Source organism: Mesocricetus auratus, unplaced genomic scaffold, assembly GCF_017639785.1.
Source record: "Mesocricetus auratus isolate SY011 unplaced genomic scaffold, BCM_Maur_2.0 Super-Scaffold_100007, whole genome shotgun sequence".
Taxonomy (NCBI): domain Eukaryota; kingdom Metazoa; phylum Chordata; class Mammalia; order Rodentia; family Cricetidae; genus Mesocricetus; species Mesocricetus auratus.
Genome location: NW_024429191.1, coordinates 60,495,821 through 60,518,046, shown reverse-complemented (window position 1 = coordinate 60,518,046; position 22,226 = coordinate 60,495,821). Strand labels below are relative to the sequence as shown.

Genomic DNA, 22,226 nt, shown 5'->3' with positions numbered 1-22,226 from the left:
ATAAATGCACTACATCGTAGGCACTGGGGATCTCGCCACACCCATTAACACCATGCCAGATACCAGAGAAAGATGGCACGGCAAACATGTAAAGGCACAGCGGAAGCAGAAGACATTATGGAGTCTGTGGTCTTGGGACCTTGCCTATCTGAGGTTTACCCATCAGGAATTCGTCTCCTTGTGGGCTGACACCTTGAACTTCAATTGCCACCTGCTGCTCCTCTGACATGGCCACCAGTGTAATAGCCCTCATTCCTGAGGTCAGAGAACCAATGTGAGGATTCTGCCAACTTCTGAGTATGTCTATTATACATTCTGGAATTGGGGGAAGAAAACACAGGGTGAGCTCAGGGACCTACTGGACCTACTGTGAATTGGACATCAGCCCGAATTAATCACCTGACCTCCATAAGACCCTGCTTTAACTGGAGGTCCACAGTGTTTCTTGGGATCTCCCAGAATCAGCGTCATTTCAGAAAGTCTGATTGTTTCCTTCCCTTCAGTGTACAGGTGCCATTGTAAAAGGCCTTAGGACCCTCAGGGGAAGAACTAGAGAAAGGCTAACAGTAAAACTTTGGGTGTCTCATCAAATTCCTTCCCTAGGGGAACCAGGCCTCCCCTTTATTTGAGTGTTTCTGGATCTGATTGAAGACTGGAAATTGATTCACTGGCCTAGATTGCCATTTTGCCATGATCCAATGTTTGAGAATTTTTCTGCTTATACAGGTCAAACAACAATTCAGTAGGCTTCTTGTCTGTTTCATGTCTGGACACACCATGATTGATGAGCCAGTACTAAAGGTCCATACAAGTCTTGTCACCATAAAATTCACCTTGCCTGCACTGACCATTACATGTTAGACCATTATGAACATTATTTAGTCTATGCTGCCCATTATGATAACTTCGCCTCTGGCAATTCAATGTTGCCACCTGGCCCATGCTACCTCAGGGTCCAATTAAAGTCACTGCATTTAATTCATCCTGTTGAGCAGCAGCATTTCCAACCCTAAGATCTGGCACAAGGAAAAGGGTGAAAACAAAGCTCTTCAAATGTGTTGGTGCCCCGTCTCCATTTTAAGTCTTATAGGATTAATGAAGGGCATGTCTTCTGGGCCTTTCCATTGTGAAAGATTAGGATTAGCATTGCAATTTCCCTGAGCCTTAAAAATCCCTTCATCAACATTAAGCCAAAGGATATCAGACATCTCCAACTCCTCTTCAGTAGGCCATTGCTTCAGCCAACCATTTAAACAAACTTTTGGTGTCTTTTAAAGAACTATGTGAGCTTCCATATTAAATCTAGAATCCCCACTCAGAGGAGGCATAAACTCAGCCTGATCTAGTTTTATGTTCCTTCCACCACTATCCCATACCATTAAAATCCATTCTCACAATGCTCCCCAGCTAGAATGAATTAGCAAAATCATTAAGCACCTTAGTAGTGGAGCACATTTCCTCATGGACTACACTTTCTACTCCCTCACTCCTGGAGCCTGCTTTGGTTTGAGTCTGGTTGTAGGTCTAGAGGCAATTATTGTTGGGTCGTGGATATCAGTGTTGTCTTGCCTGGCATTTCCTTCAGAGAAAGTCACTGCTGGTGTAGCAGACACTGCAGATTAATTTCCTCAGTGAAAAGTGAAAAGGTCATTATTACTAGGGGTGGGTACTACTTCCTCAAGTGAGAAAAACCCTAGAGAACTGAGAGTTCAAAGTTCTCAGCTTCAATAAGGTCCTTACCACACATTGCCATCCTAACTTACTTTACTAATCAATGACCTTACTTTAGCCACCAACACCCTTGGAGCCTGTGACTTGAGTTTTTGATGAAATTCTGCCAACCTTATAATGAGGACTTTGGCTAGATTTTCTGCAACTTGAGCTCTGTAGTTGCTGGAGAGAAGATTCTCTTCCAGGGCACACTTAGACCTTTAAAGTGTTTTTTTCACATCTGGAGCTGGTCAAATTCATTATTAAATTCATTTTTTCATTGGTACCCTATTCTGAAGTTGGTTGATTTGGAGCACATTCCTACCCTTTTTGAATTTATCCAGAGATGCTGTTTTAGTTAGGGTTTCTATTGCTGTGAAGAGACCCCCAGGACCCCAGCAACTCTTATAAAAGATAACATTTAATTGAAGTTTAGTTCATTATTGTTATTGGGGGAAGCAAGGCAGCATGCAGGGAGACATGGGTATATATATATATACCCAATGGTCACTCACTAATCCTCCCTGAGGCATTTTGGAGACCACTAAGGCCTTTGTTTGTCAATTCAGGCCTCTACCTTACAGCAGTGGCTGAGCTTTCTGGTACAGATATGTCTTGCCTTATTCCAAAAATACCTCAGAGTTGAGTGTGATATCTGTTAGATACCATTATTCTTCTTACATCATGCCAACTGCCACTCAAAGGCTGCAGATACCTGAAGGCATGGCTAAGTCTTCTTTTAGGTACTAGATCATGGGAGACCTGGCCCTATCAGGACTTGGTAGAGGCGTAGGGGAATGGCTTTCTGTGGCCTGGAGTTGGACAGGTTCCACTCCCACTATGAAGTTCTCCATATCCAAGTCCCCAATACCTTGGAGTCCCTGCTACAAGCCAGACTTCACCTTTACAATTTTACTCAATGGCCTCTCAGGATCTTCTTGAAGGAATTCTGTCCCTGCCACCCTTAATCTGGCCTCAGCGGTTCTCTAAACTGTGGAGGCAGTGGTCATGCTCCAGAATGGAAGATGCTATTTTATAAAGGCTGATACACTCTCATGAAAATCCAAGCAAATATCTCATCCAAACTGGTAAGTTTAGTTTAGACTTTATAAGAAGACATTAAAAAGCCCCAAATAATCAAGAAAATCTTGAAGGACAATATTGACGATTTTTTTCACTCACATACATTAAGTTCATAACAAAGTGTGCATTCCAGAATAGTTAGGAAAAACAGCCTTATGAAGACTGGTACTAGATCATGGGATATTCTATGGAAAAAATAAAACTAAGATGCCTACTTTTCACCCAAAAAAACCAATTGCAGGTAGATTGCAGCCCCACATGTGAAGAGGACAATAGAAGCTTCTGTAAGAATATGAGAAGATATATCATGTTCTTGCATGATAAATTTTTCTTAAACAGAAGACAAAGTTACTGTCAACAACAAAAATAATTCAAAATTGGCTGTATTTATCTTTCAGTAATTTTTAAGGAAGTGAAAAGGTGAGTCACAGATTGTGAGAACTTCCTACTAACACGTCTGAGAAAGGAGCCGCAGTTGGAATGTAGAAAATACGTCCTACTCAAAGTACCCAGAAAATCGAATATGAGTAAGTGAAAGATGTAGACTGTAATTTTATAACATCAAATACTGAATAAACATTGAAGACATGCTCAAATTCATTAATCATGACTGTAACACTGATTAAAACCAAAATGAGATGAATGGCACACAAAAGCAGTGACTCAGTAAGCAAATTGAATAGAGTGAGTGTTGCAATATCAGATGCCAAACCACTCAGCCCCCGCCTCTGCACCTTAAAAAAAAAGAACAAAAACGATTTAAGATGAACTCGTAGACTGTATACCTTTTAAATTAAATGTTTATATTGAACTGTATATTTCCTGGAAACAAATACATATCTCTGCAGAACAGTCGTACAAAGGTCACAATCCATGACTTTGGACTCAGCATCATGAGCTGATCAAACAGCCCATTTAAAATTTGGTCATTGTCCCAGTAACATCTTGTATGGACCCAGGAGCCAACCCGTGGTCATGTGTTTCATTTAGCTGCCATGTTTCCTTAGTCTCCTTCGTAGTCCAGTTACTTAGTAGGCATTTTCTCAGTTTGAGTTGCCTGATGCTTATCAATAGGAGGCCTGGTTCATGGGTCTGGCTACAGAATAAAGTGATGCTGTGGTGGACTTCATCAGGAGGTACACAGGCTCATCAGTCCCATCACTAGCTGTGTCAACTTCTGTTACTTGGTTAAAATCTTTGTACCTCTCTCCTCTTATTAGCAATGTATATTAACTAGATCTTTTGTTTCTTTAGTTATTATTAGTTATATTGGGGAGATAATTTTCTAAAACCATGAGTTCATTCCCATATTTCCAGTACTGGACCAATGTTGTAAGCCTTTTTTAAGCCTTCCAATTTTTATACTTGTCTATGTCCTTTTCCAACCACAAGCAACTTATTTCCCACTGTCTTTGATTTATTTATTTATTTATTTATTTATTTATTTATTTATTTATTTAACTCTTTTCCTTGGTACCCCTTTCCCTAGTCAAGTGACTAATGTAGCTTCATGCTTGATAAGCCTGGTTTGTGGGCTTCCCTGACAGTGAAGAGCATGTTGCTAAGTCCTTGATCTTGGTTCCAGCTCTAGCCATGGGGAACACACCCAACAAGTGCCTAGATGATGAGTCTGTGGCCCTGGTCCCAGTTAATTGCAGACTTAGATTCAGGCACTGACCAAGGGGAAGGGGAATTGTTGACTGTTAAAAAAATGAATCAAAATGTAGTTGAGGTCTTGTTTGTAGACAGTTCATTTGGGATGGTATTTAGTGATCAGACTGAGGAGGTGACACAGTGAGATGGGGACACAGAAGACACTTGGTGTCTTGCCTTCTGAGCAATGGTTTGGGGTCTTATAGAAGCCTATAGAATGAACCAGCCACTGGAAAGAAGGAATCAGAGGCATTTAAATGCCTATCACAATGGCAACCTTTGGAAGACTGCTTCCCAGAGATCCTTCTGGCCACTCTTCTGAGTTCCAGGCAAGTGTATAGCCCTGGCTGCTCATGACCCAGCAAGATGGGCCTGTGGGAAGAAATATACAAGAAGTAAGAGACACTGCGAACAGATGTTGAAAGAGTAACATGAGTCACAGCTTACAACATACTGCAGGCAGAAATCCAAGGTGAAATTAAAACATGCTCAAGACAATGAATTAGCTTAGTTACCTCCATGGTCCTGTGTCTCCTGTCTCCAGTTTGCATAGGGATGCATTGGGACACACAGATGTGAACCAGTTAATGTAAACATGTAGAGGTAAAAACTCTTATATTCAAGTCCAGGAACATAAAACATAAATCACTTAAATAAGACCATGGAACCATATCCTATTACATTTATTTATTTATTTGCACACGTGTCAGTTTTATTTGATTCAAAGCAACAAATCCCAGAATGCAGCTGTTGAAAATTTGTATTGTGTCCTTTGCTATAGCCGGGTGAGTCTTCATGCCTTGGACATTTGGGACTCATAGTCCAATATTTCATGAATCCTAAACTCACATCTCTGTGTCCAGTTTGACCTAGACACTGTGGAAGAGAGGGGCTAAAATTGGTTGAAGCCCTTTGGTGCACTCTCCCTTTGGTGTCCTGCTGACATTTAGTTGCTCCAGATAGGCACCAGTTTTACTTCTTCACATTCAATGAGATGTGTAGGTGTTGTCTTCAGCAATAGGGCTTTGCTGACAGTTTGTGGAAAGCAGCCCACAACCTTAGCAACAGCCTGGCTTGTTTGGGGGTTCCCCTGGGACTTCTTTGACCAACAACGCACTTATATGTAGCCCATTTCTGATACTGGGAGCTTCATTTAGTGACAAAATATACAGTTGGTGCTCTGTCTCTCCTATTATTTTGCAATTTCATTTAAATTGACTTCACATATGTATATGTTTTAGGAAAATTCTGCTGTGTTAGTTTTCCATACTCCCCCTCAAATAGCCCTCAATTTTAGCTCTTTTCCTCACATTTCCCCCTTATTACCTTCTTGTCCTCATCTCCCCACTTGATTCTCCCATTCCAGTCCCCTGACCCCATCTATTCATAATTTCTCCAACAAAGCCATACCTCCAAATAGTGTGATTTTCTTTCAAACCACCACACTGGGGCCTTAGAACCCACAAAAATCCTGCCTGAAGTTCAAGGACCCCCAAAGTCAGGCTATAACCTTTTCTTCCTAATTTCCAATCCCAATTCAGCTGTCTTTTCAGTGTTCAGATGGTGGGGGCATCACACTCTGGACCCCTGGCCTCCGTTCTTTCCTGGAAGCTCAGAAGAGCCCTGTCTATTTGATTTCCAAAACATGCACGACCTTCCCAGAGCTGATGTGTCGGAGAGTTAGCCTCAGAAAAAGCTACATGTGGATACGGAACACAGGCATCTAGTTTTCCTCAGAGGTCTGGTTTCACTCCTAAAATGCTAATCTGGGCTTGAAAAATCATAACATGGAAAAAAGAACTTGGTGTAGAGAGAAAAAGTCTTCAGACTGTTGCAAGAGGTCATGGAAGACACTTCTTGTAAAGATAAGTATGATGAAAAAAGAAACTGGCTAAGTGAGGGTGGAGCTAGAGGGCTGGGCCCACAGATGCCCAAAATCTTGGTGGAATCAAGCCACAAGGTGCCCACTGCTGCTGGGGTCTCCGTCCCAGCTAGATCTGACCAGGTGCAAAGCGTTTAAAAACATATGCAGGCTAGTGAGGTGGCTCAGCAGGTAACGGCTCTTGCTGCCAAGTCTAAAGACCTGAGTTCCGTTCCAGGAGCCTCCATGGTGGAAAGAGAGCTAAAAGTCACAGAGAGGAAGGGTAGAAAGCCTTTGAGTTGACTATACAAACACTGCCCTGTAGTGATATTCACCTCCACACCTGTAGCACTGACCACGCCCTTTTGGACATTGTCACAGGTGCAGACGTGACAAGTTAAAAGGAATAGGATTGGGTCTCAGAGGCCCCCTTGGGTCTGCATTTTTGGAGCAGGAGTCCTCGACGGTCACTTGTTTCCTTTGTAAGTTCTTTTCCCCAAATAAACTCCACTTCATCTATACTGGGCTAAGTATCCTGATTTCCAAGCCCACACTGCCCTGGCAGATTTGTCCTCGAAGGGTCTAATTTACCCAGTTCCGGTAACTGATCATCCAGTCACAGGAGGCCTTTAGTGGTAGACTCCGGAATGATCGTTTTTGATATCTATCTATCTATCTATCTATCTATCTATCTATCTATCTATCTACCATCTATTTATCTATCAATAATCTATCTATATATGATATCATATATATACACATAAATGTATATGTATACACACACACACACACACACACACACACACACACACACATGCATTCCTGAGAACTGGTGGCTCTGGGCAGTTGGTTTATAGTACATTTTATGGTTTTTTTTTAAGGTTACTGGGATAGGGTGCGGCCTAGCAGTGACTCAAGTTTTGTGGCAAACAGAAACTTAACTTGGCTGCAGACTCAAAATGGCTCCTAGTAACATAATGGAAACTGTTGGTTTCTCACTTTTATAGAGTCTCTATCTCAGTCTTCCAAGTTGATGCTTAAATAGTTCGATGGCATCAACAGTCAAAACCAGCTAAATATGTTAGCACTTTAAGAAATTCCTGTCAGTTCTTCTAAATCTAATATCTACTCCTTTTCAGCAAAAATCTACTATCTACTTCAAAAAATACTAAGCATTCTATAAACATTAAGTAAGAAAATGTGTCTGAGGCACGTCTATAAAAGAAAAACATAATGCTGCAATGCACTCTTAAGCCTGGCAAGTAAAACTCCGAATTGGTTACAGTGTTTCTACAAATAACTCCCAGAACAGGGGCAGCTAAAAGAATAAAAGGGAGAAGAAGGTGATTTCACAATGGGGAGAAGACATTGAACAAGAACCCCTTCTACCTGGAAAAGACTCTATCAGGTAGGTCTAGCAATCTCTGTTCTATGATTTGTAAGGACCATTTAGTTCTGTTTCTTACCTCAAATTTGTACCGACTTCTGCTAGAGACATGTCCTCCTGGACTTCAGAAATGCTGAGGCATGTTTATTTTCAACCACAGTGACAGCTGAGTACCTCAAGGAACCCTTCTGACAGACTCTATAATTCTCAGCTTTTCCATTTCTTAATTTTTTTATGTTTAGATGCTTTGAAAATTGCCCAAGGCATTTGTAATTTTCTTTAATAATTTCTAATTGACAAGCATACCACCAATTTTGGATTTAGTGAAGATCCAAATGAAGATGCTGTGTTCTTATTTCATCATACTTTAATTATATCTGTTTGCCTACTCTGATTTCAGACCTTACTTGAGCCAAATGTTTTTGTTTGAAAAAGATTCCGTGACTCAGGGACAAAGCATGGAGTCATTCTGATTAAGGACGATGGTGACTGTCTTACTTTGGGGTTTTTAAAACACCATGACCAAAAGCAACTTGGTGAGGAAAGGTTTTCTTCTATCTTACTTTTTTAGGTAACAATCCATCACCAATGGAAGTCAGAGCAGGAACCTGAAGCAGGAGCTGATGCAGAGACCATGGAGGAGTGCTGTTTATGGACTTACTCTACTTGGTTTGCTCTGCCTGTTTCCTTATAGCACACAAAATCACCAGCCCAGGGGTTGTCACATCCATAGTGAGCTGAGCCCTCCCACATCAGTCATCAATCAAATGCCCCACAGGAAAATCTCAGCTAAGGTTTCTTCTTCCCAAATGACTTAAGCTTGTGTCAAGATGAGACGAAACTGCTTCAAGGTAGTCTATAAGAAATCACCATACTGACAATGTTTTTATGTCTCTTCTTTTAAATTTAGAAACAAGCTTGTTCTTGTTCCTCCTCCCATGTCCTCCCACTGACCCACTAACCTATATCTTTCTGCTCCCCAGGGAGGGTGAGGCCTTCCATGGGGGATCTTTAAAGTCTGTCATATCATTTGGAGTAGGGCCTAGGCCCTCCCCCGTGTATCTAGGCTGAGAGAGTATCCCTCTACGTGGAATGGGCTCTCAAATTTCATTCGTATACTAGGGATAAATACTGATCTACTACCAGAGGACCCATAGATTACCCAGATCAGAGGGTCTGGGTTGGCCCTATGCTGATTTCCCAGCTATCAGTGTAGGGCCTATGAGCTCCCTGTTGTTCAGGCAAGCTGTTTCTGTGGGTTTCTTCAGCCTGGTCTTGACCCCTTTGCGCATCACTCCTCCTTCTCTGCAACTGGATTCAAGGAATTCGGCTCAGTGTTTAGCTGTGTGTGTCTGTTTCTGCTTCCATCAGCTACTGGATGAAGGCTCTAGGATGGCATATAAGGTAGCTATTAATCTCATTATAGGGGAAGGACATTTTAGGTAGCCTCTCCACTATTGCTTAGATTGTTAGTTGGTGTCATCCTTGTAGACCTCTGGACATTTCTCTGGTGCCAGATTTCTCTGTAAACCTATAATGGCTCTCTCTATTATGGTATCTCTTTTCTTGCTCTCCTCTATTCTTCTCCTGACTCAATCTTCCTGCTCCCTCATATCTTCCTCTCCCCTCCTCTTCTCCCCTTATCGTTCTCTTAACTCTCTCTCCCTTCCCCCATGCTCCCAATTTGCTCAGGAGATCTTGTCACTTTCCCCTTCTCCATGGGACCATATATGTTTCACTTACGGTCTTCCTTATTTCCTAGCTTCTCTGGTGGTGTGGATTGTAGGCTGGTAATCCTTTGCTCTATGTCTAAAATCCGTATATGAGTGAGTACCAACCCCACATCCAACAGAGGGATTATTTCCAAAATATACAATGAACTCAAGAAACTAGTCACCAAAGCACCAAATAATCCAATTAAAAAGTGGGGGTATAGAACTAAACTGAGAATTCTCAATAGAGTAATCTAAAATGGCTGAAAGACACTTAAGGAAGTGCTTAATGTAAAACAACTCTGAGATACCATCTTGCTCCTGTAAGAACAGCTAAAATCAAAAACACCAATGACAGTTTATGCTGGAGAGGATGTGGAGAAAGAAGAACGCTCTCCACTGCAGATGGGAGTGCAAAGTCATACAGCCACTTTGAAAATCAGTATGGCAGTTCCTCAGGAAAATGGTAATCAGTCTACCACAAGATCCAGCAATTCCACTCTTAGGCATATACCCAACAGGTGCACATTCATATAACAAAGAAATCTGTTCAACTATGTTCATAGAAGTATTATTTGTAATAACAAGGACCTGGAAGCAATCTAGATGCTCCTCAACTGAAGAGTGGGTAAAGAAAATGTGGCACATTTACATAATGGAGTACTACTCAGCAGAAAAAAAAAACAATGGAATCTTGAAATTCGCAGGCAAATGGATGGAACTAGAAGAAACCATCCTTAGTGAGGTCACCCAGTCACAAAAAGACAATCTTTTTTAAAAGTCATTTTTTTAAAGTTGGGTTTCTATGTGTAGCCCTGGCTGTCCTGGAACTTGTTCTGTAGACCAGGCTGGTCGCAAACTCAGAGATCTGCCCATCTCTGCCTCCCAAGTGCTGGGATTAAAGGCCTGCACTACCACTACCTGACCACACTGAAAGTCTCAAAGCTGAAAAGAAAGTCTTTATCGCTGACTGATGACTGCACTGGGAGCTTGTCCAAGTCATGCACTCTAAGCCTCACTGGTCTTTATCTTTTATGCACAAAACTGACATTGTGGGTGGGCATATTTCAGTTAGCAAGAAGCAGAACTACAGAAGCCAAAATGCAATGTTAGTGTACTCAGGGACTTTTACTTAGAGACTTCTTGGGAACCCAGTGACTTAGCCTTTGTGCTTGCTTTGGCAGATGGGCTGGGTCTCTGTTCCTGTTTTGTCAGGAGTTACCACTTACTTGCTCTCAAGGCCTGACTGGGGCTCCTAACAAGGTGTCAGTTGTACCAAGGTTTGGGGCCTGCTATAAATCTAGCAAAGACAGAGAACCATACAGAGGAGTTTTGGTTAATTAAGACTGATTTCCTTTATAGATACCTTTACTTCTTTAGGCTGTGATGTGTTTCTTGGTAATTTTAACTTTAGATATTGTGATATCTTTGACTGCCAACTTGATGCACCCTAGAATGACCTAAGAGGGGAACCTCAATGAAGGGTGTCTATATCAGATTGGCCTGTGGACATGTCTGTGGGAATTGTTTTCAGTGCTCTGATTGATATCGGAAGACTCTTCCTAAGTACTTTGTGGCAGTGGCTGCCCTATAAACGGATATGGAATAAGGGGACTTTTTTTCTTACTTGGCCTTCATTCTCATTGGCAAATTCTGCATCTACTATTGCAGAACATGTTAATTCCTTTACTGATATTAGAACTAGCATTTTGAGTTTCCACCATAGAATGAAGACCAGTGTTTCTCCAGGCTTTGGTATCAGATTGGAACTACAGAAGCACAGAGATGACTGCTGGACTGCTCTGACCAACTAGTGTAAGCCAAGTTAGTGTATTCTCTTTTAAAATGTATTCATTCTGTTGACTCTGTTTTTCTAGGGAATCATGACTGAATACTAATAATGTCCCTACTGTGTGTTACATGTATATGTTTCAGACACAGAGGACATATCTCTCAAGAATTAGGAATAAAAGTTTTTCATGGGGGAAGTTAAGGCAAGCAGGCATAGGAAATACCTTACCAACCTGGACTCTACTTGGTTTAGGCTATGTACACACCCCTATCCGAAGTGTTTAGCAACCTATCACCCCCACGTGCAAAAAGCTGAAATAAATTGCTTAATAACCCCTTGATAAGCTTTGTTTTTAGTCAAACACAATCTGGAACACAGTTTGGGGCTGATTGAGCCTAGACAAGTTTGCAGTGCATGTTCAATGAGGCAAAAATGTGTCCTCAAGTGAACTTCCAGAGCAAATCTATTTACCATTCTATGCTTATGCACAACTGTGCATGCTTATGATAAAAACAACTGCATTCTGGGAAGGAACATGAGCAGTGACTAAAGACTTATGTAACCTAAGCCTGTCCACCAAAATAGAGAACCACCCAAATTATATTTCTAGGAACCAAGCTCCTTCCCTTGAACCCCGTAAAATGAAACCCCAGACAATAAATGGGAACACTCGAAAATCTTCACTCATGTGGCCTGCTGCTCTCTGATAGTGATCTTATCTTCCCATCACTTTGATTTGAATAAACATTTCCATTTGCAAATCTGTATGAGCTTTTATTTCAGGTATTCAGATAGGATGAATTCTGAATAATTCTGAAATAATCAGAATTATTTCAGGTAAGAGACAAGGATGAGGGAACACCCAAACCAGACACCATCTTCTTGTAACAAATCCATGCCTGGAGAAGTTAGGGAAGAACTTCAAGCTCTGACTGTCTCTCAGCCCAGGTGTGAAGGCTTATGCCTGCAGAGTTTGAGACTTCTGGTCCAGGAGCTTCATGTAATCTTGGACCCACTTCTGAGTGGGGTCCACACAGACCTGTCTACCCCGCTTGGTCTCGAATCTGTGGAAAGATATCATGCTTAAAAGTAGTGCTCAGTGCTCCATAGGTCCCCAGAACTCATCTATTGTTGGGATCCCCAGATATCATCCACGTTTGATCCATAGATAAAGGAGCTTCTGTGCAGGGGTGGGGGGAAGAGGAAGAATGGAGAAGGAGGAGGAATCCCTGATCTTATTGTACAAGTTGAAGCTGTTTTATCTACTGGGTAAAGGAACTGGGGAAAACCCCTCCAAACTCCTGGAAAATTACAGACCCCCTTTCCTCCAGTCAGTTTCCCTCTGTCAGTAAGGAGCCATTCAGATAAGAGGCTAAATGTGTTTGTTTCATTTGCCTGTGTGTCCTGACCACCCTCCCTGGAACCTTTGGCTGGGTGTTCTGGGCAGGAATCACTTACATCACAGCTGCCATGGCACATTGGGTGCTGGTTTTGCTGTAGCTCTGCAGCCTCAGAAAGGGGAGCTTCCTCGAGATTACAGAAAAGCAGCAGGTATTTGGAATGGGTGACTCATCTGAAAGAGAAGATCAGGGCATATTACAGGGTGCTCTTGCAAGGGAAGGTGAAGGCTGGGCTCTACCTAGATTCTAGGGACAGAATATGATGTAGGAATTGATGTTCTATGTTGAACTACTGCCTTCTTCATTGATGCCTGTTTACAATGAAATCTCATTGACTGATACCATATTTCTGACACAGGAAAATAAGCTCTGAGAACTTGCTGACTATCACCTTGCTGCTGTAGGCTTAGAGTCAACCTACTTTTAAGATAAGAAGTTCCTGCAGTATCCACATGTGGCTGCTGTTCTGGAAGTCACTCTGGACCATGACCCCAGCTTTAATTCCTGTTACACCTCTATTGCTTGAGATGTCCTTCTCACCTACAGGGCCACTTCTGGGCCACCTCTCCCAACAAGGCTAGGGCAGTATCTGTAGTGGCTGCATGCAGCATCTTGTCCCAGGGTTGGTGTCGTGAGACATCTCAGGGCCTGGCCTCAGAGGTCTGAGCTCTTGGTTGTAGCTCTCTGGCTAGCTGTGACACAATGGCTCTTTGTAACTTCTCCCATAGTCTTAGTCACTCCATCTTAAAACTGCAGTCCATGCCTTGCGCTTAGATGTTAGTGTCCGCTAAACCATTACTTTAGGAAAGAAAGAAGCCTTACCTGGCTCAGCAAGCTCTCCTGGGCTGACAGTGACAGCTATGAGCAACAGACACAGAAGCATGGCGGAGATCTTCATTTTGAGGGCAGGGACTCTGGAGTGAAGGCTAGAGTCTTCTAGTTGGTCTAGCTCTTCTACTATGAAGGCTCCATCTGCCTTTTATAGGGAGCAGGGAGCCTGGTGGGGAGGCTGTTTTCTAATGAAATATCTGAGCTGCTCTGAGTAGGCATCAGACTATGAAGTGATTGCCTGGAAGCCAGGAGGAAGTGGAAACTGAAAGGCAAGCATGTGAGCCTAGTAACTTGGAGGAAGTGATGCCTTTGGTTCAGGGATTCTGATTTCTTTGAAATGGAAAAAACATCTGTATGGAAGAAAGACCAGAGACTAAGGTTATCATGGAATAGATAGAGACCAGAGTCTTACCCTTGGAGTGTGCCAGGAGGCTGGAGACAAGCTAAGTCTTTGCCTCTGGCCATTTTTACACCAGGCTGCTGCAACCCTAAAGAAAGTGGGCTCCTCAGAACCTAGATGGGCTTCAAAAACTCTGCGAAAGTGGTCACCTCAAGTCTTCAAGTCCCCTTCTCTTCTGCTTCCTCCTCCTTTCTCTTTTAGTTATTAGGAATGTATTTGTTATCCAGGGCCTTGTACACAGTAGCTAAGTATTCTACCACTGACCTGTAACTATACTACAGCCCTTTTTTTTAGTTATTCTTGTTGTTTGGTTTTTGAGACTAGGACTCACTTGGTAGAACTGGATAGATCAGAAATTACTTTGTCACCATATCAGCTTGGCAAATGCTTCAATTATAGAAATTGCTTTACTATGTCTGACTCAGCTTGTAAGTCCTGGGGAATGGGGCAGCATATGCTAATCCTGCAGTAGAGGGGATCCTTCTGTGGGTTGCATCCTGCAGGGGCATAGCTCTCTGCATCGTAGAGGTTTCCATTTCCTTGTAGAATCCTTAATATATGTGTGACTTTTTGTCTGAGAAAAGCAATTTACAGTCACTCTATTGGTCAATGTGTGTGGAGGCCAAATAGTGTTGTGCCCAACAATACTAGGAAGTCTCATTCCTAGGATTTGCTCTAGGCAAGGGTTAGTAGGCAGGAAGAAAACCTTCAAGTGAGAGAAATAGTTGGTACAATCACTCAAGAAGAAATCTCTGGATTATATCCAATATATTATCTATCATGAAGCTAATGGCTAATATTTTATGATTTTTCTGTTTTTTACTCTCTGTCAGTCAGACACAACATTTAAATGTAACACATGATGGTATATATAGAGTATATATCTAGAGTTGAAATAATTGAGAAAACATCATGACCCAAAGAAGTATGACCAGTCAAAGCTCTTCAGCATATCATGAGTCATCATGCTTCTTAATCCAACAGTGTCTACAGAACCTTTTCCCGAAATGAAGACTTGTTTCGAGTAAGGCTTGAAGTTTGAGTAGGCAAACAGACATAACAAAAGCATGATGAAATAACGACACACTTTCTTCATTTGAACCTTCACTACAACCATAATTATCACTATTAGTCATTTAGAAAATACTAAAGAAAATTCCAAATGCCTTAGGCAGACCCCCTGAAAGTGAGAGTCAATGAGGAGTCCTGGGTTACCTATGGGGTCCTGAGCAGTGGATCAGTGTTTATCCCTCAAATACTAACAGGCATCGTGTGTCCATAACACAAAGAGGGTTGCTCTCTCTGCCTGGACTCTTAGGGAAGTGCCTGGACCCTACCCTGAGTGAAATGATAGACTCTAGATATCCCCTATGCAGAAGGAATTGGCAATAGGGTGGGAGGATGGGGGGATGGTGGGGGGTGTGGGAGGAGGGGAGGGAGAGAGAACTGGGATTGACATGTAAAACAAGCTATTTAAAATTAAAATAAAAATATCTCAACATGAAAAATAATTTTTAAAATATAGAAACTAAGAATCTGAAATGTTGTTTGAATTTAGAGCTGTTCCTTGGGGATAATCACTTGTCCTTGCCAATGAAGAAGGCTATCACCCAGCATTTCTGCAGACCACAGCTCCAACAGAAACTCTGGGTCTGAATCGAGCACTGAAGACACTTTCAGAGATGGAATGAGAAATTCATCCATCGGGGAGAGGCTTCAGGGGCTCACAGCTTTGGAACACCTCCTGAAACAGTACACACTATTATCCTGCATGTTCAAGAGAGCATCAGAAATCTTCATATAGATGGGATCCATAACTGACTGACACAATGTTGAAAGGCCTCCAGCCTCGGCCACCATCAGCATAGCATCTATAATATTGTTCCACTCAAACTCAGGGGCTCCTTGGTTGGCCAAATAGCCTCTCTTGATGATTGAGGAGTAGTTGTAACAGGGATTCACAGTCATCAGATCCTGGCAGTAGGAACAGTAGATTATCTTCAGCAGTGCTTACATGCGGTGGGTTGTGCTCACTAAATCCCTTGCAACTGCTAAGTCTTGAGCTAAAGTCCAGGCTGCAACAAATGCACGTATAACCCGGAGCTTCAGTTTTCAAGGGACATCTCCAAAGGGCTTCAGATGCTCTGTGTATTTGCTCACACATTCCAGGTACTCGTCTGTAAAGTGGTACTGGGAGTGCACCAGGTAGAACATGGGCTCCCATAAGGTGGCCCCAGATGTCACTTTGCATTTTATCCAGGTTTCTACCACATAGTAGCACTTCAACTCTATGAAGACGCCTTTAAATAGCTCTGAATTTTGCATGTATACATGGCTATATGTCTTCACAAACATATCATTCTTCTTTGAAGAATTCATCAAATTTCTTGTAACGGGATGAAAAGATGGCTTGTAAGTGATTGCACATTCACTGACCACACTTCTGAAATCATCTTATTTGCAGGCTGCACTTCTCTTCCTTCTCTTGAGAACAGCAGGTATAACCCTGGGGGACAGATCTTCAAATGGTCACCTGTGGTGCTGCCTCTCCAGAGCTCTAGGAGGGATGCCCCAAATACCCCACACAGCCCCCCAAAGGGTGATTCAATCTGAGGTTTTGTAGAGACAGGAAGCATTCAGTGTGAGGATTCACAGAGACAGGATCACCCTTTTGATCTGAGCATTCAGTCGAGGTAGAAAGTCTCTCTAGTGGCTGGCTGCTCTGCTCCTCTGCTTTTTCTGCTTCTCTGATCTTTCAACATTAACCTCTGTATCTGAGTCTGAGTTTTTATTAGTAAGCCTAATTAGGAATGCACTACATATGGTGTCCAAATGTTGGGCAAGAATTTCCCCATAAAGTCTGAAAAGCCTTTAAAAAGGATTGTAAGCATACAAAAAAATGGAGTTAAAACTCAGCTTCTTGGTAACTGCTTTTTCTTGGATATGCTGTTTGCTAGTGGCAAGCAGAGGCATGGCTTCTTCTTTTTTTTTACTCTTTTTTCTCAGCTTCTATCATTTTTTTAATTTTTATTTTTAAATTTAAATTTAAATTAGAAACAAAGTTGCTTCACATGTCAATTCCAGGTCCCTCTCCCTTTGCTTTCCCTCCTCCCATGCCCTCCCATCAACCCCTCCAATATCCCCTCCTTTCCCCAGGAAGGGTGAGGCCCTCCATGGGGGTGTCCATAGTCTGTCATTTCATCCAGGGCAGGGCCTAGACCCTCCCCCAAGAGTCCAGGGTGAGAGTGCATCTCTCATTGTTGGATGGGCACCCAAAGTCCATTTGTATACCCGGGATAAATACTGATCTACTACCCAAGGCCCCACAGATTACCTAGGCCTCCTCACTGACACCCACTTTCAGGGGGTCTTGATCAGTCCCATGCTGGATTCTCAGCCATCAGTCTGGAATTCAAGAACTAACCCTTGTCAGGTCAGCTGTTTCTGGGGGTTAAACCAGCCCAGTCTTAATCCCTTTGGTCATCAGTCCTCCCTCTCTGTCACTGGATTCCTTGAGTTCAGCTCAGTGTTTAGCTGTAGAAGTCTGCCTCTACTTCCATCAGCCATTGAATGAAGTTTCTGTTTGGCAGACTCTCTGGCCATGGGATTGTAGGCTGGCACCCCCAGATCTATGTCTAAAATCCATATATGAGAGAGTACAGAGGCATGGCTTCTTTAAGAGACAGCTTCCTGACTCAGTGCTAACAGCAAACACCACAAGGCTCTTTTAAGAGGCCTTGCTACCAAACACTTAAATGGGGTTTATGAGCAGCAGGTGGTGTGCTGCTCAGTGACAGCATAGACCCAGAAGCTCCCCAGAGTTGTGGAGGTGAACATGGCTCTTGCCAATGCCTCTGACATGAAGCCAGGCTCTTAGGGAACCAGGCTGGCCAGAGCAGTCATCAGAGCAAAAGTGGAGGTCCCAGATATGCTACTTAGCAGTTTAAAGACTGATGTGGTCAGAAAAAGATAGAGATATGTAGTAAAGACAGATTCAGAAAAAAAACTAAATAAACCTCTAAACAGTTTATAGTGTGTTAAAAATATACATAGGCTTGAGAGAGTAAGGAGAATGCATAGAGAGTCATAAAAATAAATATGTGGTTTTAAAATAATAACATAAAATTCTTAAAAAGGAAGTAGAGTAATATAAAGAGACATGCAAAGTTGGAAAATACACAGAGTCTGGATACTGTACGTTATTGTGTTGTTTTTGAATTGTTTGACAGTTGAGGAAGGAGCAACAGCTGCTAAGAGACATTTGATTATAAATGTTGGATTAATTCAACATATGTATTTTGAAAATGCCTTGACTTCAAAATTTAAGTCAAAAGGAATGTTACTTTGGAGAAGAGGTTATTCTTTGGTTTCCACAGGAAATGAGAGGCTATGGATTCTTTTTGGGTTAAGAAAAAAAATCAGGTTTTGATGTGGAAGTCCTGTGTATATGTCAATAAAGCACTGTTGGCCAAGGTGGGACTAGGAGTCGAGGAGAACTCTGGGAAGGAGAAAACACAGGGAGTCAAGATGTAACCACGATAGGGGTAAGAAGTTTGGAACCTTTCTCCAGTAAGAGAAATACTTAGATTAATAATTATGGGGTAAATACTTAAGTCAGAGATAGCCAGTAAGAAACAAGCAAATGGTCAAGAGCTTCATAATTAATACAGTGTCCTGTGTGATATTTGGGGACTACAATGTGGCAGAGCCCAGGCGACTGGCGGGGGAAAAACCAAAGCAGCTGGCAAGGAAAAGGCTTCACTGATTGATTGAGAAAGCTCCCTGAAATATCTCCAATGAGAACAGATGGCCCAGGTGCTCCAATGTTTCAGAGCACCTCTGTTGCAGTTTCCTCTGAGTTCTACATCTAGAATGGTTTCAAGGCTGGTGGCTGACATGATCCAGCCTCTCAGAATTCTCCATTCAGGATTTTGCCTTAGTCCTGATTTTTGTCATGGTCCTCCAAAGATTAACAGTACCCCCAATCAGCAGGAAGTATCCTAGAGAACTATGCCCCATTCTTAAAGATGGGCCATTGATATTTATTATCATTTAAAGGGAGTTGGGTACAGGTGCTATTGGTAAAGGTCAATAAAAAAGTTGAACGAAGGAGATTAGATTCAGGGATCTTGTTGTAAAAAGAAAAGAGAGCATATAGAAATCTGGAAATGCAAGATACGATATGAATTAGGTAGAAGACTTTGGATTTACCAAGCTAGGATAGATAATGGAATATTTTCTTTGAATTTGTCAGATGCTAATGAACTAGACATTGTTAGTGTAATTATTGCCTGCATATATTGTATATAGTTATTATATGTAGTTTTTCTTATATTAGTTATAGCCTTCTTTTTATTTTGGGAAAAAGGGTAAATGTTGTGATATTCTGTTTGTGCTGTAACAAATAAAGCTTGCCTGAAGATTACAGTATGGAGCTAGCCACACTAGTTAGCCATAGAGGCCAGGTCGTGGTGGTACACAACTTTTATCCCAGTTCTTGGGAGACAGACGGATGGATTTCTGTGAGGTCAAGGCTACTGTGGTCTACACAAGGTTGAATCAGTCTAAAAAAGAAACAGAGCTCACACATTTGATCCCAGCACCTGGGATCATGTGCCTTTAATCCCAGCACTAGGGAGATGGAGACAGGAGAGTGATATGGCTGTGTGGAGAGAGAAATATAAGGCAGGAGATAGAAGCTTGGTGATTCAGTCTGAGGTTTGATAGAGACAGGATGCATTCAGTCTGAAGATTTGTAGAGACAGGATCACCTTTTTGATCTGAGGGTTCAGTATTCAGTAGAGATAAATGGTCTCTTTAGTAGCTTGCTGCCCTGCTTCTGTGATCTTTCAGCATTAACCTCTATATCAGACTCTGGGTTTTTATTAGTAAGGCAAATTAGGATTGTGCTACAAGTTGGTGCATGTTTGAGGCAAAAAAGTTGAACCAATGTTTATCACATTCAGTATTAAATGCATTTAAGAGTGTATTATCTTAATAGTTATAGAATAATAGACACATTGATTGATATGTAGATGAAGACAGAGATAGAGATATAAGCCTACATACATACAGTCACCTACTATAGATTTTTTTACTAAGAGGTCATAAATGAACACTGGAGAAAAGATAGCATCTTCAACAAATGGTGCTACTCAAACTATAGCTACATATAGAAGAATAAAGCTAGATCATAATCTCTCAGCCTTTATATAACTTTAAGGTCTTCAACATAAGACATGACACTATGAAACTGATAAAGGGGAAAGATATTTTTAACTATAATGGACTATTATTAAACTGTTGAGAAGAGAAAAACTATGAAATTAATAGGCAAATAAATGGAGTTGGAAACAATCTTCTTGAGTGAGGTAATCCAGACCAAAACATCACTCTCTCACACATGTGGAAGCTAGTTTTGAATCTTTAGATATATTCTGCTTCATTTGGAATACACATAGATGTCCAAAAACAAGGAAGGGACCATACAGTAGGTGTTATAGAATAAAGTTATATAAAGGGGGATAAGGGAATAATGGAACAGGAATGGTCAAATGGAGTGAAGGAATGGGAGGGCAAACTACAGAACAGCAGAGGATAAATAACACTAAAGACTTTCTGAAAAAATCATATGGAAACTTACTACTGTAGACTATTCCTAAAATATATGTTTATACATATAAAAAGGAGTTTAAATGAGGCCACCCTATAACACAGGGACTATGCCCCTACTAGTCACCACAAGCTGATAAATAAAGGAAAAATCTAGTGTGGTAATGGGATATTTGTTTTGGAATCGTTGGCCAGGGAAATCCTATAAGCCCCAAAACATTACAGGCTCTTGCCATTGCTCTTAGTTAGACCATGACAGCGAAACCCTGTTGCTGAAGACACCACATACTCGAGTCATAGAACATGGAGAAGTCACACCAGTAGTGACATGGGATTGTCATCCCCACTAGTTAGCTTCCATAGTGCTGAAAGTATGGTTCTGGAGGAGAAAAGTAACCATTAATCTCTGAGAGCTGGCCTGCCTGGACATGCCCCTTGGCCCAAAAGAGGCAAGGATGCTATAGGAACAACAAAATACCTTCTGGTTGAATTTTAAGGTGCACTCCATAAGCTGGAACCGGTGCCATACACACATATGAGTGCATGTAGACTCATATATGTCTTAGATAGGAATTCCAAAAACAGTAACGTGGCAAATTGGCTACAGATTTTATTACTCAGTTATTTTTAGAGATTTTGGGTACAGATTGACTTTGTTCCATAAATAAAAACAAAACAAAATAAAAAATCAAAACACAGCCATGATCGTTCTATTGCACAAGACTAAAAAATAAGACAGGGTTCTTTGCTAGGATTAAAAAAAATCAATGTTTTCAAGTTTGAGTTAGTAAGACTCAAACAGCAGTTCTTAAACAATGTCTCTTTTCTTGAGTTAGATACTGCACCATCAGCTAACCATTCTGTATGTCTGGTTAGCTGGTTAGACTTAATGATTGTGGTGAGGTTGAGATGCTGCAAGTATAGAGCCTATTTAAAATTCACCTAGAACTAGTTTTAGTATCCTAAATAACCACTGATTCCCTATGTCTGTGTGAGACCTAATATCCTGTGGCTGACAGATAGAAACATTTTGGAATGTATTAACTTACCAGAACTCTAATTTCCACCAGTCAAAAAGCTCCGAATACCAGCAGACAGCCTTTGAGATCCATAGCAGAAACTTCTCCACATTGCTGTTACCATTTACTTAAAGTTTCTGCCCATGTATTTAAAAAGTGTCTTTATCTATGCGTTTCTCTGATCTGCTGCTATAAAAACTTCATCTAACTGTTACCACATTGGAAAATAGACTGTGAGGTGATATAAATCTGTATGCCTGGGCCATGATCACTCATATTTAGCTCCAGACTAAACTATCTCTTATTCCCTTTGTGGTGAGAGTCATAGGTTTTTGTTTCTGGTTTTGTTTTTGACTGTAGAGTGGCAGTGAACAAAGTTGAATGCTGACAAATGAACAAACTCAATGGTCTGAAAAAAAACATAAGCAGAATGTGGTAAAATATAAAAGGACTTCAACACAAATATCATTTTAATAACCAATTCAGATTAAACTGGTGGACCATAAACTGTATCAAGGAATGTCCAAGACTCGACAGAATTTATCCACATCCATCCAAGAAATCAATGCTAGTGAATGAAAGTATGGGCCATGGAGATCAGCTGAAGCTTGGCACTGTGTGACAGGGTTGGAGTCTCCTGGAAACCCCAAACATCAAGGGGCTGTGGAAAGAAGTGCCATATGCTGACAAGGCCAGAGAGAGACAACTGGTTTCTATTTCAGGGTAGACGCCAAAATATTAGAGATTCCAGGACTGTGTTTAGCAG

The 22,226-nt window shown here is 41.5% G+C and overlaps 1 protein-coding gene and 1 pseudogene across 1 annotated transcript; both read right to left on the bottom strand.

Annotated features, from left to right (window-relative positions):
* Positions 1-11,951: 11,951 nt before the first annotated feature.
* On the bottom strand, positions 11,952-13,652 carry LOC101824449 (C-C motif chemokine 8). Its single transcript, XM_005077080.4, has 3 exons — positions 13,421-13,652; positions 12,657-12,771; positions 11,952-12,262 (listed from the first exon to the last, which is right to left on the bottom strand). Exons 1-3 carry the CDS (start codon positions 13,494-13,496, stop codon positions 12,157-12,159), a joined length of 297 nt encoding a protein of 98 aa, XP_005077137.1. The 5' UTR covers positions 13,497-13,652; the 3' UTR covers positions 11,952-12,156.
* A 1,755-nt stretch (positions 13,653-15,407) lies between these two features.
* On the bottom strand, positions 15,408-16,465 carry LOC101824707 (annotated as a pseudogene).
* Positions 16,466-22,226: the final 5,761 nt, after the last annotated feature.

Excerpts from the sequence above, each read along its gene's own strand:
- LOC101824449 (XM_005077080.4), bottom strand. The coding sequence starts at position 13,496 with ATGAAGATCTCCGCCATGCTTCTGTGTCTGTTGCTCATAGCTGTCACT. Across the intron at positions 12,772-13,420 it reads AGGAGAGCTTGCTGAGCCAG|ATGAGTCACCCATTCCAAAT; the intron begins GTAAGGCTTCTT and ends CTTCTCTTTCAG. Across the intron at positions 12,263-12,656 it reads TGTGCCATGGCAGCTGTGAT|ATTCGAGACCAAGCGGGGTA; the intron begins GTAAGTGATTCC and ends ATCTTTCCACAG.